Source organism: Geotrypetes seraphini, chromosome 15, assembly GCF_902459505.1.
Source record: "Geotrypetes seraphini chromosome 15, aGeoSer1.1, whole genome shotgun sequence".
NCBI lineage: Eukaryota > Metazoa > Chordata > Amphibia > Gymnophiona > Dermophiidae > Geotrypetes > Geotrypetes seraphini.
Genome location: NC_047098.1, coordinates 13,539,723 through 13,555,124, shown reverse-complemented (window position 1 = coordinate 13,555,124; position 15,402 = coordinate 13,539,723). Strand labels below are relative to the sequence as shown.

The following is a 15,402-nucleotide window of genomic DNA, read 5'->3' as shown; positions in this document are numbered from 1 at the left end:
CAATCATGGGCTTTAAATCTGGCCAGAAGGTGTCGCCATTGCACAGTTCCCTCCCCACCCTCTTCACCCAAGGGCTATAAAGGCTACAGCTGCATTCACATCCTTCACCAGCCCAGAGGAAAGAAGACCCTACCTGAGAAGTCCTTCTTAAGCATAATAATGCCCAGCAAGGCAAATGGGATGGCTCCACCAGTAATACCTATAAGACTTCTTCTTGAGCTGTAGTTGCCAAATTGTGTGTGTGTTTAGCAACATTTGAAGCGCAATTAATGTGACGGGCAGGAGCTGCTACTGCTGCTTCTACTTATCATTTCTGTAGTGCTGCTCGACATACGCAGCACTGTACAGTAAACACTTAGACAATCCCTGCTCAACAGAGCTTACAATCTAATCAAAGCAGACAGAAAATTTGCTTAAAGTGGGAATGATTAAAACGGACGTGGGTACTTAGCAAGTGAGTACGAGTTAGGAGTTGCAATCAGCCTCGAGTTTTGAGCCTAGATTTGAATACGGCTAGAGATGGAGCTTGATGTACTGACTCGGGAAATCTTTCCAGGCATACGGTGCAGCAAGATAGAAGGAAGAGAGTCTGGACTCGGAGTTGGCAGTAGAGGAGAAGGGTACAGATAAGAGTCTTACTTGATGGAGTTCCTGAGGAGGAGTATAGCGAGAGTTAAGTGAGGAGAAAGATACTGAGGAGCTGCAGAGTAAATAAAGCTAGGTTCTCTGTCCACAGGGAGAATGAATCGATCACAGCCTAGTGACGATCTGAGTTACTGCGTGGCCAAATGTCCTCTCACTTTTATTTTTCTCGCAGTTTCCATACCCACTTCTGGGTTTGTTTGTTTTTCTTCCCTCCCTCAGAGTTCACTTGGTGCCCCCTAAAATAAATGAAAATATGAGATTTGAATGAAAAGTAATGTCTCCACCTCCATAATTCATCAATAGATGGCAGTATAAACATGCTACATGTTTTTACTGTTCTTGGAAATCTGTCTTTCATTTTAGTTGGAGAGGAGTCTTTGTGAGGAGGCTGTTTTGCTATTGCTTGTGAAATGGAAGCTTGCAGTGAGCACTCTGCAAGAATAAAGGTGAAGAGTTTCTTCACAAGATCATGACAGCCAGAAAAATAGTGCTAATCCATGGTGTACCATCACAAAGATTTAACTACAAAGAAAAAATTCAAAGCAAGTCTTCTACAGGAGAACTGATTGATAATCTTTTGGGACATGGATGGGGGTGTTACAGCTCAGAGCGTTACATTGCAACCCTGAAAACTTTGCAAGAACGATTGAGTAGAGTTTGTAAGCACATGAAGAAAATTTTTATTGCAACATGACAACACTAGGCCTCGCACAAAACATATGTGCAAAACTATCCCGTATGGAGAAATTGCCACTAACACAAAACACCACAGAGAATTGTGAGGATGAATCTCATGGTCTTACCCCATCTGCCATACAGCCCATACTTAGCACCTGGGTCATTCCACCTCAAGTGGACCAGTTTTGAAAGCATCCATGCTTGACCTCCTCCAAATTGAATACAATTTTGTGTGGACATTCACTAGGGTTTCAAACTAAATCATGCTAAATCTTTTGGCTAGATTTCTATCGGTTCAAGACTTACAGGCAGCTCAGTGGAGGTCAGAGTGCCACGCTCCGTATAACACAAAACAGCCACTTTGTCCAGGCATTGCAACCCAACAAAACCAGTCAATTATATGCCTTTGAAGCCTGCATTATATACACAGAGATCTGAGCTCTGCTTTTCCAGCTCGTTCTAAATGTTACTGTAAGGTTCCCTGACGAAGGGTCGAAACAAAAGTGTATTTATTTCACTAAAATGCAGTGTGACGATAATACAGGTTTAAGACCTTTGGCATTTTTCAAAACATTTGAGATTGCATGCTGTGATTGGATGGAGAGACTGTATATGGGGAATCTATCTCCGGGTATTGTCTCCAGGTCTCTGAGCATATAGCATTTGAAAAATTTATAGAGCTTCAATATCTACTTTTGAAATCAACTCACATTAAGAAGCTTTGAACTTTTATAAGGAAGTTGTTTGGTGTGTTTGGTCAGAATTAAGATCCCAAAGACATGCGTCATTTGCATGCGCAGCTACACTGTTATACAGAGCCATCTTTTTTGGCACCCTATTGTTTAACATGCAAATGAGCTAGAGATGTGACTTTTTACAATGCAGCTAAGCTTGTTGTGCTTACCGTGCTTTAAGCTTATGACTCAGACTTATTTTCATAAATTAATCATCAAAGTTGTTGCTTCCTGGCTCTTTTTACCATTTTGCTCAAGACACTGAATTCTTTCGCAGTTTTCTCAATTCTTCGACTGTTTGGGGCTAGGGTCAGAATTTGTATTTTTTTTTTCCTTATGATTGGAAAGTACCAACTTTTGCTTCAGTTCCTCCAGCAAAATGTCATAGTCAGTAGTACATTTTTTACATATTTTCTGGTTCTTGTTCAATATCAGCAGGAGTTAAGCCACTAACAGCTGCAAATTGATTAACTATTGGCCCCATGAGCTTCACTGAATTTGTGCTTGGTATAACTCAAATAATTCTGCCTGCTAACCCAATGAAATTTTAAAGGGGACATGCCAACATAAGAACATAAGCATGGCCTCTGCCGAGTCAGACCATGGGTCCATCACGCCCAGCAGTCCACTCCCGCGGCAGCCCCCCCCCCCCCCCAGGTTCACGATCTATTCCCTAATCATTTAACATCCTGTAGGTAACCCTCTAACTATACCTTTCAATCCCCTTTTCCTTCAGGAAATCATCCAATCCCATTTTGAAACCCAAAATCGTACTCTGCCCTACCACCTCCTCTGGAAGCGCATTCCAGGTGTCCACCACCCTCTGAGTGAAGAAGAACTTCCTAGCATTTGTTTTGAATCTGTCTCCTTTCAATTTTTGCGAATGCCCTCTTGTTTTTGTTTCCCCCGCTAGTCTGAATAATCTATCCCTCTCTACCTTCTCCATACCCTTCATGATCTTATAAGTTTCTATCATGTCCCCTGTAAGTCTCCGCTTTTCCAGGGAAAAGAGCCCCAGCTTCTCTAGCCTTTCAGCATATGAAAGGTTTTCCATGCCTTTTATCATCCTTGTTGCTCTTCTCTAGACCCTCTTGAGTATCACCATATCCTTCTTAAGGTACAGCCAAAGGTACAAAGCTGTCATTGAGGTTTTCAGCAACATTAATAGGGTCATCACTACCAGAATCATATTGAGAACCTTCTAGGTCTTCCAACTTTGCATTAAGGTCTTGCTTATAATATGGACAAAGCTTTTGGTATGGTTTACAGTCTTACTTTGTAATAGCTTTCAGATGATCAGCTGTAGCAAGGTCAATTGACCCCCAAACCTTTGACATTTTTGTGATTCTGTTTCCTGAAGGGATTATAGCAGGATTTCTGTAGAAATTGGTCAGAATCAAAGCTTCATGGTAAGAACAAATACTAGATTCTACAGATAAACTCAAAAATCCAGAGTATCTTTTTATTAATTCTTGTTCTTCTGAAGAGAAATCATTGATGGACTTGAAGCTACTTTGACCAGAATAAAAACATGACGTTTGAATGAGAACTCTTTTCGATGTAGAGAAAAACCTAGTTGGTGTGTCAATAGCAGCGGACAGCATCACCCAAATGTGTGTTTGATTTATCTTGTATTTGTCGATTGCTTTTGGTTAGACTGTGTCTAAGAGGGTGCTATAGAAATATAGTGTCACCTATTTGTTCAATTAATCTTGCTGTCTGTGGCGAACCTTGGTTACAGGTAAACAGTTTTGCTCTTCTTAATAGTTATTGGATCATATTGAGTACCTGATTGTAAAACCGCGGTATATAAAAGGCGGTATATAAAATCCCAATGAAACATGAAACATCATTGAATAGTCAGAAAATGTCACTGTTTATATATGGTAGTTCAATATTATCTTTTGAACTTAGGGTTCCTTTTATCAAGTCACGCTAGCGGGGTTAACGTGCGTGACGTTTCATCACGCGCTAACCCCCACACTGGCCATAAACTACCGCCTGCTCAAGAGGAGGCGGTAGCGGCTGCGCGGCCGGCGGTTTAATACGCACTATTACGCGCATTAAACCGCTAGCGCGGCTTGATAAAAGGAGCCCTTGCTGTCTGAAATATAATTACACTGATAATATTTGCATATCTAAGGAAAACAAAACAAAAAAAATAGTGAGTACGCTACAATATGGAAATACGCCAGTGTCTCGCAAACTTTTTAAAGCCACGAATAGAAGTTGGGACATTAGACCACTTAATTTTTTTTTTGTCCCTGTGTAAATGCATTTTGGACACTAATTTGGCCCCAAATTAATGAATTACTAGAAAATCATGTAGGACTCTCGTATGATACTATACTATTTGGTACAGCAATGAGAACTCAGAGTCCGATTTCAGCAAACAATAACAAACTATTATTAATATTGACAGGGGTCGCCATGCAACAAATAACTCAAAATTGGAAGGATTATACCAAATTAAACTATACATTTTGGTGGAATTCAGTCTGTCATATATACAAAATGGAAAAAACAATAGCATTACAACAGGGAAATATTCATAATTTTAAGAAAATTTGGGAACCATTGACTCGATATTCCAATGATCAGATTTCATAGCACATTAGTAATGATTATATAAGAATGGGGAGGGGAGGGGAATGTATATTATATGGATTTAAGAAATGAAAAAAAGGGGGAGGGTTATATTTTCTGTGATAAGATGAATTATTTGTAATCACAATTTTTCATGTGATAATTGAAGTTTTATGTACAATTAATTTATTGTAAGAATGAAAAATTTATAAATAAAATATTTAAAATAAAAAAAAAGCCACGACATACTGAACTCAGGGCCGTGGCTGGAGAGCATCCGGAAGTGCAATTGCGTCTCGCGCATGTGTGCGCAGAGGCCCTCAAGATGGGACCCTGAGCCTGCCGGGGGTGCAGAGGCACCGGCTGACTGCCTACAGGGCGTGCCTCTCACCACAAGGCACATCCCATAAACAGTCAGGCAGCGCCTCCTCGCCGGCATCTTCTGGCACACCCGGAGTCTCACCGTGGCACATTTTGCGATGCACTGGAATATGCAATAGTAAAAATTCACTGACCAAGACAGTAGATGAATTAGTTTGTTTTGTTTTAAAAGCCTTTTTATTTTGAAATTTAAAATACTTAATATGGATATCCTAAAGTCCAAAACTGTTTTCATCCACGCTGTGCTAAAGCATCAGAGGAACTCTGGTTATGATGTGTTATGGGGCAGATGAGAGGGTATATGCTGCAAGCTTAAAAATTTTGATTTGTGGAATGTTCTCTTTTCTCCATGCTGCTCAAAAGTGCTCGGTATGGGAGTCCCAAAAGACAGCTCCAGTTTTACAGGTATCTAAGCTCTTTATTTCTTGTTGCAAGATATGTTAGAAAAGTAAAGCAACAGTGCATATTTTTTCTATTAATTTGGTGAGAACATTTTTTTTTTAGGATGTGGGAGAGAGGGATTTGTTTGCAACTTTATTACATTTCCTTTGCATTCTGGTACTCTGAAAAATAAGAATTCAAAATACTGTATAGATAAGTACTTTGAGGTCTGGATGTGTAATTAGCTTTTTTTTCAAGATAAGTTGGAAAAACTTGCACGTTGGTTCAATCCATTTGTCTATTCAGAGGCATAGTAACATCCATTAAATGGTCCCAGTTTGAAAATGTTCTAAACCTGAGGAGATTGAGGTCATTTCTGGCAGTAGAAAATCCAAGCAAATGTTTTCTTCATTTTCATAGTACTGTATTTGTGAAACCATGCACAATTACAATAAGCAGTGAGTAAGAAACTTCCAACATCTTGGACATTGGCCTGTTTGAGTTTTCTGGATATTTTAATGCATATGCATGAGATAAAATTGCAATTACTGCCTCCTTTGTATGCAGACTTTCTCATGAATATCAGGACTTAAGGTTGTCTACAATGCTTTGTTGGTAGCCCAGAAAAAGCACATCCTCAGTAGTGGCGAAGGTCACCTATCCTGAGATTTGAAAAACTCTATCTAAGCTACCTCATATTGATAGTAACTGCACTTTCTTGTCAATACCCAAAATAATATTCTTTCAACAAGTACGTAAGACAAATCAAAAGAGAAATCCAACGAGTCTGCAATAATTGTCGAACGACAAAAACCTTTCTTTAGACAACTGTGTGTTATTGATTCTAATAAAAGACTCGGCATTTTGTACATGACTTTTGCAGTTCCTTCTGTTTTTTGTGCAACAAGTACAGAACAGATTTCAGGATCAAATTTCTGTGACCAGTAACTGCAAAATGGGCTAACCTCTCTAGTCAAAGGCAAGCGAGATGTTCTAATCAACCAATATGTAACCAACAACAAAGGTATCAAAATCACCTTGCAAATGTCGTATATCAAATACAAAAATACCATAAAGAAAAAAAACTTTGTTTAAGAGTAAAATCAAACACGTTTGTTCCTGAGAAAGCCAATCTCAAGTGTCTGCAGTCAGACCTCAGAACAAATCTTGAGGACAAACTTCAATGCAGACTATCATTGATGGTTTATATTTCAGTTTTGGTCTGAATTTTTCTAATTTTATTAAATATTTGTATTTAAGAATGGAGTGAAGTAGTACTTAACTTGACAATTATAGTGATTAACTTCTTGAAGAAGCCTGATGTAATAAATTGATTCGGGCGAAACAGAGATCTTCCGTCAAGTTAAGTACTACTTCACTCCATTCTTTTATTTTTTTTTTTTTCTTTATTCATTTTTAAACTTACATCAAGTGTACAGTAAATATCAACCAAATATAATACAACATCACTTGAAAAATTTTCAATATCATACATCAAGAAGATTTAACCCCCACCCCCTCCCAAATTCATATACAACTAATATATACCACATATAATATTTTACGGCAATCATCTATATATTCTTAATGGAAAAACAAGAAATCCCCCCCCCCCAATCCACATGTGTATTAAGATTGGGAAAAGTGTAACTTATTCATTACTATAATTTAATAAAGGTCCCCACACATCCTTAAATTTATTATAATAACCTTTTTGAACAGCCAATGCTCTTTCCATTTTATACACATGACAAACAAGACCACCAAAAACAATAATTCAGTCTTCTACAGTCTTTCCAATTATGTGTTATTTGTTGGATGGCAACTCCTGTTAATATCAATAAATTCTTAAATACAAATATTTAATAAAATTATAAAAATTCAGACCAAAACTGAGATATAAACCGTCAATGATAGTCTGCATTGAAGTTTGTCCTCAAGATTTGTTCCGAGGTCTGACTGCAGACACTTGAGATTGGCTTTTCTCAGGAACAAACGTGTTTGATTTTACTTCTACCAACAACAAAGGTTACATATTGGTTGATTAGGACCTCTCTCTTGCCTTTTTCTTTGTTTGGTTTTGCTGTTTGTACAAGACAAGTACTCTGTTTTGCACTAATCTCTCCCGTGCCATGTAAAACGACTTAACACGTTTTGGGGAAGTTTTCATGAAATTTCTTTCAGACTTTTCAGTTTCCTTGTCAGAATCTTTTCCCTTTATTTCAGCACTTCCTTCTTCACAAGTGTGTGTGTTGTTTCCTATAGAGAGAAACCAGAGTTTGTCTCAGTTTTTTATTTTTATACGTTTGTTGTTTGTGTACTGAAAATTACCATGTCTTGCACAATGAGTTTTATTGGTAAGTGTGATTTTGTTGTTTTTTGGGATATTGTTCCTATTTAGGGTTCTTGGGGAGGGGGGTGTTAAGAGGGAAGTTTATGATCTTCTGGTTTTAATATATAATATTTTAATGTGTCTGAGAGAAGTAATAATGGGTTGTCACACTTTAAAGAGAGAGATTTCCTGCTTAGGGGAGGATGTGCCATTTTGTTTTTATTTTAACTATACAAACCGGTATATACCACACAATCTTACGTTCTAGGTAGTTTACAAGAAAAACACACAATAATATTTCTAGTACCATAGACACGTCATTCTCAAACTGGTGGGTAACGGCCCTCTGATCGCCTCATTAACAATTTTGTGCTCTGCCTCCCTTCACTCTAGCCCAGTGGCCTCAAACTCAAACCCTTTGCAAGACCACATTTTGGATTTGTAGGTACTTGGAGGGCCTCAGAAAAAGTAGTTAATGTCTTATTAAAGAAATGACAATTTTGCATGAAGTAAACACTCTTTATAGTTTATAAATCTTTATATTTAGCTAAGTCTTAATAATAATTTTGTAATTTATAGCTAAAGAGACATAAGATCAACAAACTTTTATTTTACTTTTGTGATTATGATAAACATACCGAGGGTCTCAAAATAGTACCTGGCGGGCCGCATGTGCCCCCCGGGCCACGAGTTTGAGACCACTGCTCTTGCCTGTCCTGAAAATCCTCAGTTTTATTTTGTACATATGAGATGATAGGAGTCTGTCTGTTCTGCTTCTCTTTGATAACCACCTGTGAATGTGGGTCACTGCCAAGACATGGTACCTTGTTGGGTTCTGTGAATATACACACAAGTGGGGAACATAAGAATAGCCTTACTGGGTCAGACCAATGGCCAATCTAGCCCAGTAGCCCGTCTTCACAGTAGCCAATCCAGGTCATTAGTATCTGGCAAAAACCCAAAGAGTAGCAACATTCCATGCTACCAATCCAGGGCAAGCAGTGGCTTCTCCCATGTCTGTCTCAATAACAGGAACTTGTCCAAACCTTTCTTAAAACCAGCTACGCTATCCGCTCTTACCACAACCTCTGGCAATGCGTTCCATAGCTTAACTATTTTCTAAGTGAAAAAACATTTCCTCCTATTGGGTTTGAAAAGTATTTCCCTGTAACTTCGAACGTCCCCTAGTCTTTGTCATTTTTGGCAGAGTAAAATGTCGATCCACTTGTACCTGTTCCACACCACTCAGGGTTTTGTAGACTTCAATCATATCAACCCCTCAAACCATCGCTTTTCTAAGCTGATGAGCCCTAACCTCTTTAGAAGATGCAATAAATTTGTTTTGAAAATATTATATCCTGGGCAGAAGTCATCTTTTTTGGCCCTACTTTATTTTTTGTTTGTTTTTTTTCCTAGTAGATACATGTAGAATTTTTGTGTGTTTTGCCTGCGCATGCTACATCCTACCATCTAGTCATGTGCAATAACCTTACTTGATAGGTTGGGGAGGAAGCAGAGTTGCACATTAAAGCTCGTGCATTGGATCTCAACTGTAGTTCTGATTAAACTTGATCTTGAAGGAGCAGGAGGAAAATACAGTACCCCGCCCCCCCCCCCCCCCAAAAAAAAAAGACATGATTTATTCAGTGCTGTTTTGGATTAGTAAAGCAAATTAATCCCCTCTTTTACAAAGCCAGGTTAGGCTTTTTTTAATTACTGGCCTCGGCTGTATTGACTCCGACGCTCATAGGATTTCTATGAGTGTCAGAACTAATACCGCCACAACTGGCGTTAAAAAAAAAAAAAAAAACTTAACGCGGCTTTGTAAAAGGAGCCCTAACATTGTTCTAACGACTGTAAAATATGTTTTCATCTATTTTTAATTTTTCAGCCCTGATTTACTAAGCATTTTTCCCCAAGACGGAATGGGGATAAAGAAATCATCCCAAAATTTTTTATTTTTTTTTTAATTTAGACAATTTTTTAGCTCATTCTCCCAGAAGAGCCCAGAACGGGTTACAAGTTTACATGCATAATGAAAGTAGACAAAGAGTAAGTCGCCCACAAATTAGCTGTATAGTAAAAAATTATTTCATTATGATCCGTTCTCTCGCAAACATTCTAGACCCTCAATCTCTCAATATTCTAATACATTCTCTTGTCATATCTAAGCTTGATTACTGTAATGTATTGTATAAGGGTATCTACCAAAAAGATATCCGACAACTACAATTGATACAAAACTCGGCCATAAAAGTTATTACAAACAAAAAGAAATTTGACCATGTCACTCCACTACTAAAAACATCTTACTGGTTGTCAATATCACACTGTATCATATATAAAATAGCTATCCTTTCTTTTAAAGCTCAAACCACGAAAGAACCGTCCTTTATCCATAAACTTCTTATTCCATATGAACATATAAGAGCTTTAAGATCCTCTTCTCAGTATCTACTTCATATACCATCTTTGAAAATTATTTGCACACATCGGGCTACCTCGTTCGCAATTATGGCCCCTACAATATGGAATTCCTTACCTCTTCATATTAGGGCAGAAAACAACTTAGATAAATTCAAGGGAAATCTAAAGACCTACCTTTACCAAGATGCATTTGACTGTTTTACAGCCAGAGTCATTCTTTAATCTTTGCTCCCTAGCTTCCCCATTGTGGTTTACCTTCTTTGTATTCTTTACGGTTCATAGACAACGGCGCAAAAGACAAAAGCGCGCGCCGCCGCGCCGCTCTAAATTACAGTTTTTAGGGGCTCCAACGGGGGTTTTTGTTGGGGAACCCCCCCAGTTTACTTAATAGACATCGCGCCGGCATTATGGGGGGTTTGGGGGGTTGTAACCCTCCACATTTTACTGTAAACTGAACTTTTTCCCTAAAAACAGGGAAAAAGTGAAGTTTTCAGTAAAATGTGGGGGGTTACTACCCCCCACAATGCCCCCACAACGCGGCGCGATGTCTATTAAGTAAAGTGGGGGGGTTCCCCCCCACACACACCCCCCCCCCGTTGGAGCACTAAAAACAGTAATTTAGAGTGGCGCGGTGGCACGCGCTGCGCTCAATTGTCTGGGCGCGCCTTTGTCCCGGCGCGCTTTTGATCTGACACCATTCTTTACTTTTAGTTTGTCGTTCTCCCCCATTTTCCTATTGTTTCTAGTTGGTTATGTATTTTGTGAATATTTATTTGTTTTATGTCTTCCCCCTTTCTAATTATAAATTGTAAAACGCTTAGAAGTTTTGATTTGCTTTTCATCAAAATTTTAATAAACTTGGAAACTTGGGTAGTGTTTTCTGTTAGCGCCATCTCTTCTATGATACCACCAGAAAGAGGATCTTGTCAGTCACTGCCCTTAACCTCTGGAACTGCACCTTTGGGAAGAGACACACACACTGATCAATTCAAAGCAAATTTAAAAATATTCCTGTTCAAGGACACTTATGATATGATATGTAATCCTTATCTTCAAACCAATACAAAAGAAGGAAGAGCATATTCCCCCTCCGACCTGTATCGTTCTTCTTTCCTAGTTCAAATTGTATTTCTCCCCTATCCCTCCTGTTCCAATGCGTTTTATGACTGTTTCGTCTTAATTATGTCTCCCCAATTATTTTGAAATCTTACATTATGATCCTGTACTTTTTTAAGTGGTATATCAAATTTTAAATAAAACTTGGAAAAACTTAGTTAGCATGAAGTAGTATATAAAGTCTCAAGAGTGAAGCAGCTCTTATACTTTAAAATTATTTTTTTTTTTTTAGTTAATCAGAGTAATAGAATCCCATCTACTGCAGCCATCTCTAATTTGGCAGGGCTGTCTAGCTGTTCAGCACTCCTGCATTAATTATGCTCTTTCAGCCCTGAAACCTGTCGCTGGAAGCACATAGGCATCTAAGGTAAGTATCTGCTGTATCCAAAGTAAATGATGCCAAAATCCATAAGGAGAGTGAGCATCTGAAGGCTTTTAAAGAAAGACCCGTCGTGAATAATTTAACTTCTCTTTGCTAAGATAAAAATCTCCTAATACTGCTAATGGGCTTCTACAAGATCTGAAATCTAGAGGGACTGGTTGTATTAACCAATTGCTTTGGCTGATCAGCAGCGGCACACCCATAAAGGAAAAAAAAGAGCATTAGTGCCTATATCTTTTACATCTTTATGCAAAGCCATAATAAACAAGAACTTCATTTTAATGAGGAGGATTTCACGACAGCGGGTGAGTGTAGCTATCCCTCTGGCCATAGGTGTTGAAACTGCATAGGACCTTTCGTTGGACGACACCTTAAGCTAAGGGTGACCTAAGGGATCATTTTACAGAGGATTATAAAGGTTCCTGGCCAGTATTGGTTTGTTTTTAGGGGGGTTTTAAAAATAGTTTTTGATGGATGTTTTTACAAAACTGGAAAGATTAGAATGCTGCTTTTGGTGACCATATTTATTGGTAAATTGGGAGCACAAGTTTTCACAATAGGAAGACAATTATTTGTGTGTATGACTAAAATCAGTTATTTGTACTCTTGTTAGAAAAATTGTTTGCCGAATTCTATAGCTTAAGATATTTTTAGTTCATTTTGCGCTGATTTAACATTTTTTTCCATCCGTATACTGTATTCATGGCCCTAGCCTATTGCTCATTTTAGATTTCCCCCAGTTGTTTTATGTTATATAAAGCATGAAATTCAGTTATATTTAAAATGCAACTGCATTTTTAAAGCGCTTCTTTCATATTTTGTATGCTTTATACATTTTTGCACATGACATCCTTGAAATACATTGCTCTGTCTTCTGCTTCCTTTTCTGAAATTTTTATTCTTTTTCCATTCTGAAATTTTTACTCTTTTTCCATATGAATATGGGTATCCTATAGTGACAAACATTGTTCTTGCCGGGGGGGGGGGTGTGTTCCCCTGTCCTTCAGTCTTTTGACTGCTTATATGTATTAAGAATTGGAATAGCATACCTGGCTGACTTTCATGAGAACATGTTTTAAATATTAAAATTGATTGCTTTATTACTGATGTAAGAAACGTCTATATATTTTATTGTTCCTCTTTATATCTGATGTTTGGAGTCTCAGTGTTTCATGATATATCGTTTAACTAGAATGGAAAAAAATAAATGCTACCAAAATATTAGGAAAAAATTTTCTCTTTTAAATGCCCTCTTCCTTGTATTTTTCCAGGAATTTCTGCATTCTGTTTTTTAAATTTGTCATTTTCCTTGACAGTGGTCTGCTTTTAGATGTTATATAATCAGCATCACTTGGGTTCTTATGTTTAGACACGGAGCAGAGGAATTCAGCAGAGAACAACTGCAGAAGCGATTAATTGGTGTCATTGAGGGTTTAGGGGGTCAGTCAGGACTGCTAAGAAGAAAGGAGTACATTACAGTATTTACATTTTGGATTTAGCTCATTCCTTTTTCAGTAGTACCTTAAGATGAATTGCATTCATTTCTGTCCCTGGAAGGCTCACAATCTAAATTTTGTACCCAGGACAATAGAGAGTTAAATGTCTTGCCCAAGGTCACAAGAAGCAGCAGTGAGATATGAACTGGTTTTGCTGGTCGTCAGACTGCTGATCTAACCAATAGGCTACTCTTCCACAGAAAATCAGTAGGGGGCAGCGGAAATAGAAAGTTGAACTCGGAGACAAATCAAGACATATTCAGAACCTAGGTAACCACTAAAGGCGAAAAGGGAACTCTGTAAAAACAGAAAATTGTTTTCCTATTACTTTTAAATGTCAGAGCATTAAGAAATAACATTAGGGACATCATGCAGCACCTTTTACTCTGCCCCTGGCTTGAGGATGGCCCCTGCACAGTGTGAGAGCTCACAAGTGCTGAAATGTGATTGATAGTTTAAAGATCAATTTATGAAAAAAAAAACACAAAACAACAACCTATCAACAGACTAAGGGCTCATTTTACGAAGCCGCGTTAGCGGCTTTATCGCACGCACCTTTTTAGCGCGTGTTAACCCCCTCGCTAGCCGAAAAACTACCGCCTGCTTAAGAGGAGGCGGTATCAGCTAGCCAGCAAATTAGCATGCACTATTACACATGTTAAACTGCTAACGTGGCTTCGTAAAAGGAGCCCTAAGCATTATTCAGAATGTGGCAGTCAGCCTTATTTTTGGCTTGAAAAAATCGGACCATGTAAGATCCTATTATAAAAAGCTACACTTGTTGCCAGTGGAAGCCAGAGTTATGTTTCAATTTGCCTTTTTATGTTATAAAACGCAGAAAGGTTCTGCTCCAAATTCTCTCTTAAATCACTTTGATCTAGCTGGCACTACTGGTCGTACCTGTTTACCTTCCCGACCCAGAAGGGCTGTATTTATAAGAGATTTCTAGATAGAACTTTATCCTTTCAGGCAAAGTGGCAAGTGGAACAAAAGTTTGAGTGACTTCACTGTAAAAGCTTTTTCCCATCAAACCTTTAGAAGATTAGTTGAGACCTATCTATTTGATACATTTGTTTAATTTTACATTCTTGATAATGTATCAGAATGTTTGATGCAATTTCGCTGTTTGTACGCAGTCTCTTTTTGCTGTAAACAGCTCTGAACTGTCAAGGTATTGCAGTATATCAAAATAATAAAATGCTAAACGCGCATGCGCACTCTCACCGCGTGCTTCCCTGATCCCTGATCTGGTGGGATGTGGCCGGCAGAGTGCCATGCGCGCTTACAAGGATCTTTAGTCCTTCCCAGCAAATGGAGGAACGAGTGAGGAAAGGGGAGCGGCGAATGGAGGGTTAAAATTTGCCCTTTCTACTGACCGGACAAGTCGCCCCGCCGCGTCTCTTCCCGGGGCTTGGAGGACGCCTCTGAGGGTGATTTCCAGCTGGGGAGGGGGAGGGGAAGTGGATGGTCGGGGCCCGGGCTGCTCAGTCCATGCATCTGGCTGGCTCTCCCACCAAAGCCCCCCACGGTGGCGGCTCCTCCTGCAAAATGCTACCCTTCCGTTCAAAGCCGCACAGGCAGCCCCCTCCCCCCCCCAAGAGCCGCATCAGTGACAGAAACCCCCTCCGATGTCACAACGTCGGAGATAAGGCTTCCGACACTGGTGCGCCTCTGGAGAGAAGCCGCCGCCGCGGCCCTGAACAGCAACACAACATTTTCATGGGAGCCAGCCCTCGGAGAAGCCGCGGACACAGGGCAGGATGCAAGAGGAGCCGCCACCACGAAAAGCTCCAGCAAGGGAGCCAACCAGATTTCGAGTGCGGGCCCACTGTAAGCGGGGATCGGGTGAGGAGCCGCCGCTGCCTGTGGCTTTGAAATTTGGTAAGGGAGCTGGCCAGAAAAGAAATAAATGCTGCTGCCCTGCTGCACAGGGAATGGGGTGGGAGACTTCTAAATTGTAAGGCTGCATGGTGGTTTACAGATAAGGGAGAAGGGTTCCCAAGGGGAGCAGGGAATAGGTGGGGGTGCTGCTGGACAGGGAGGAGATAAAAGTAAGGGAGAAGAGCTGCTAGCACCCATTAATATAACGGGCTAAACAACTAGTATCAAAATAAAGTTCTTACTATTATTGGTATTTATATATTTGTGTGTCTCGTTGCATATTAGGCTGTCACTGAAGTATACATTGTGAATTTTTGTACAGTTTGTACTCTTTGAAAGAAAGAAGGGAGAGGAGATATGATA

At 39.3% G+C, this 15,402-nt stretch overlaps 1 protein-coding gene across 3 annotated transcripts in view; it reads left to right on the top strand.

Moving 5' to 3' along the window:
* Positions 1 to 15,402, top strand: part of KCNAB2 (potassium voltage-gated channel subfamily A regulatory beta subunit 2) — a 131,585-nt gene that overhangs the window by 42,809 nt on the left and 73,374 nt on the right. For 2 of the 3 annotated variants that reach the window (XM_033921894.1, XM_033921895.1), the window contains exon 3: positions 5,388 to 5,429. The exons of the other annotated variant lie outside the window; for it this stretch is intronic. In XM_033921894.1, the coding sequence (XP_033777785.1) occupies positions 5,388 to 5,429 (42 nt within the window). The remainder of the gene's footprint in view (positions 1 to 5,387; positions 5,430 to 15,402) is intronic. 3 annotated transcript variants of the gene reach the window in all.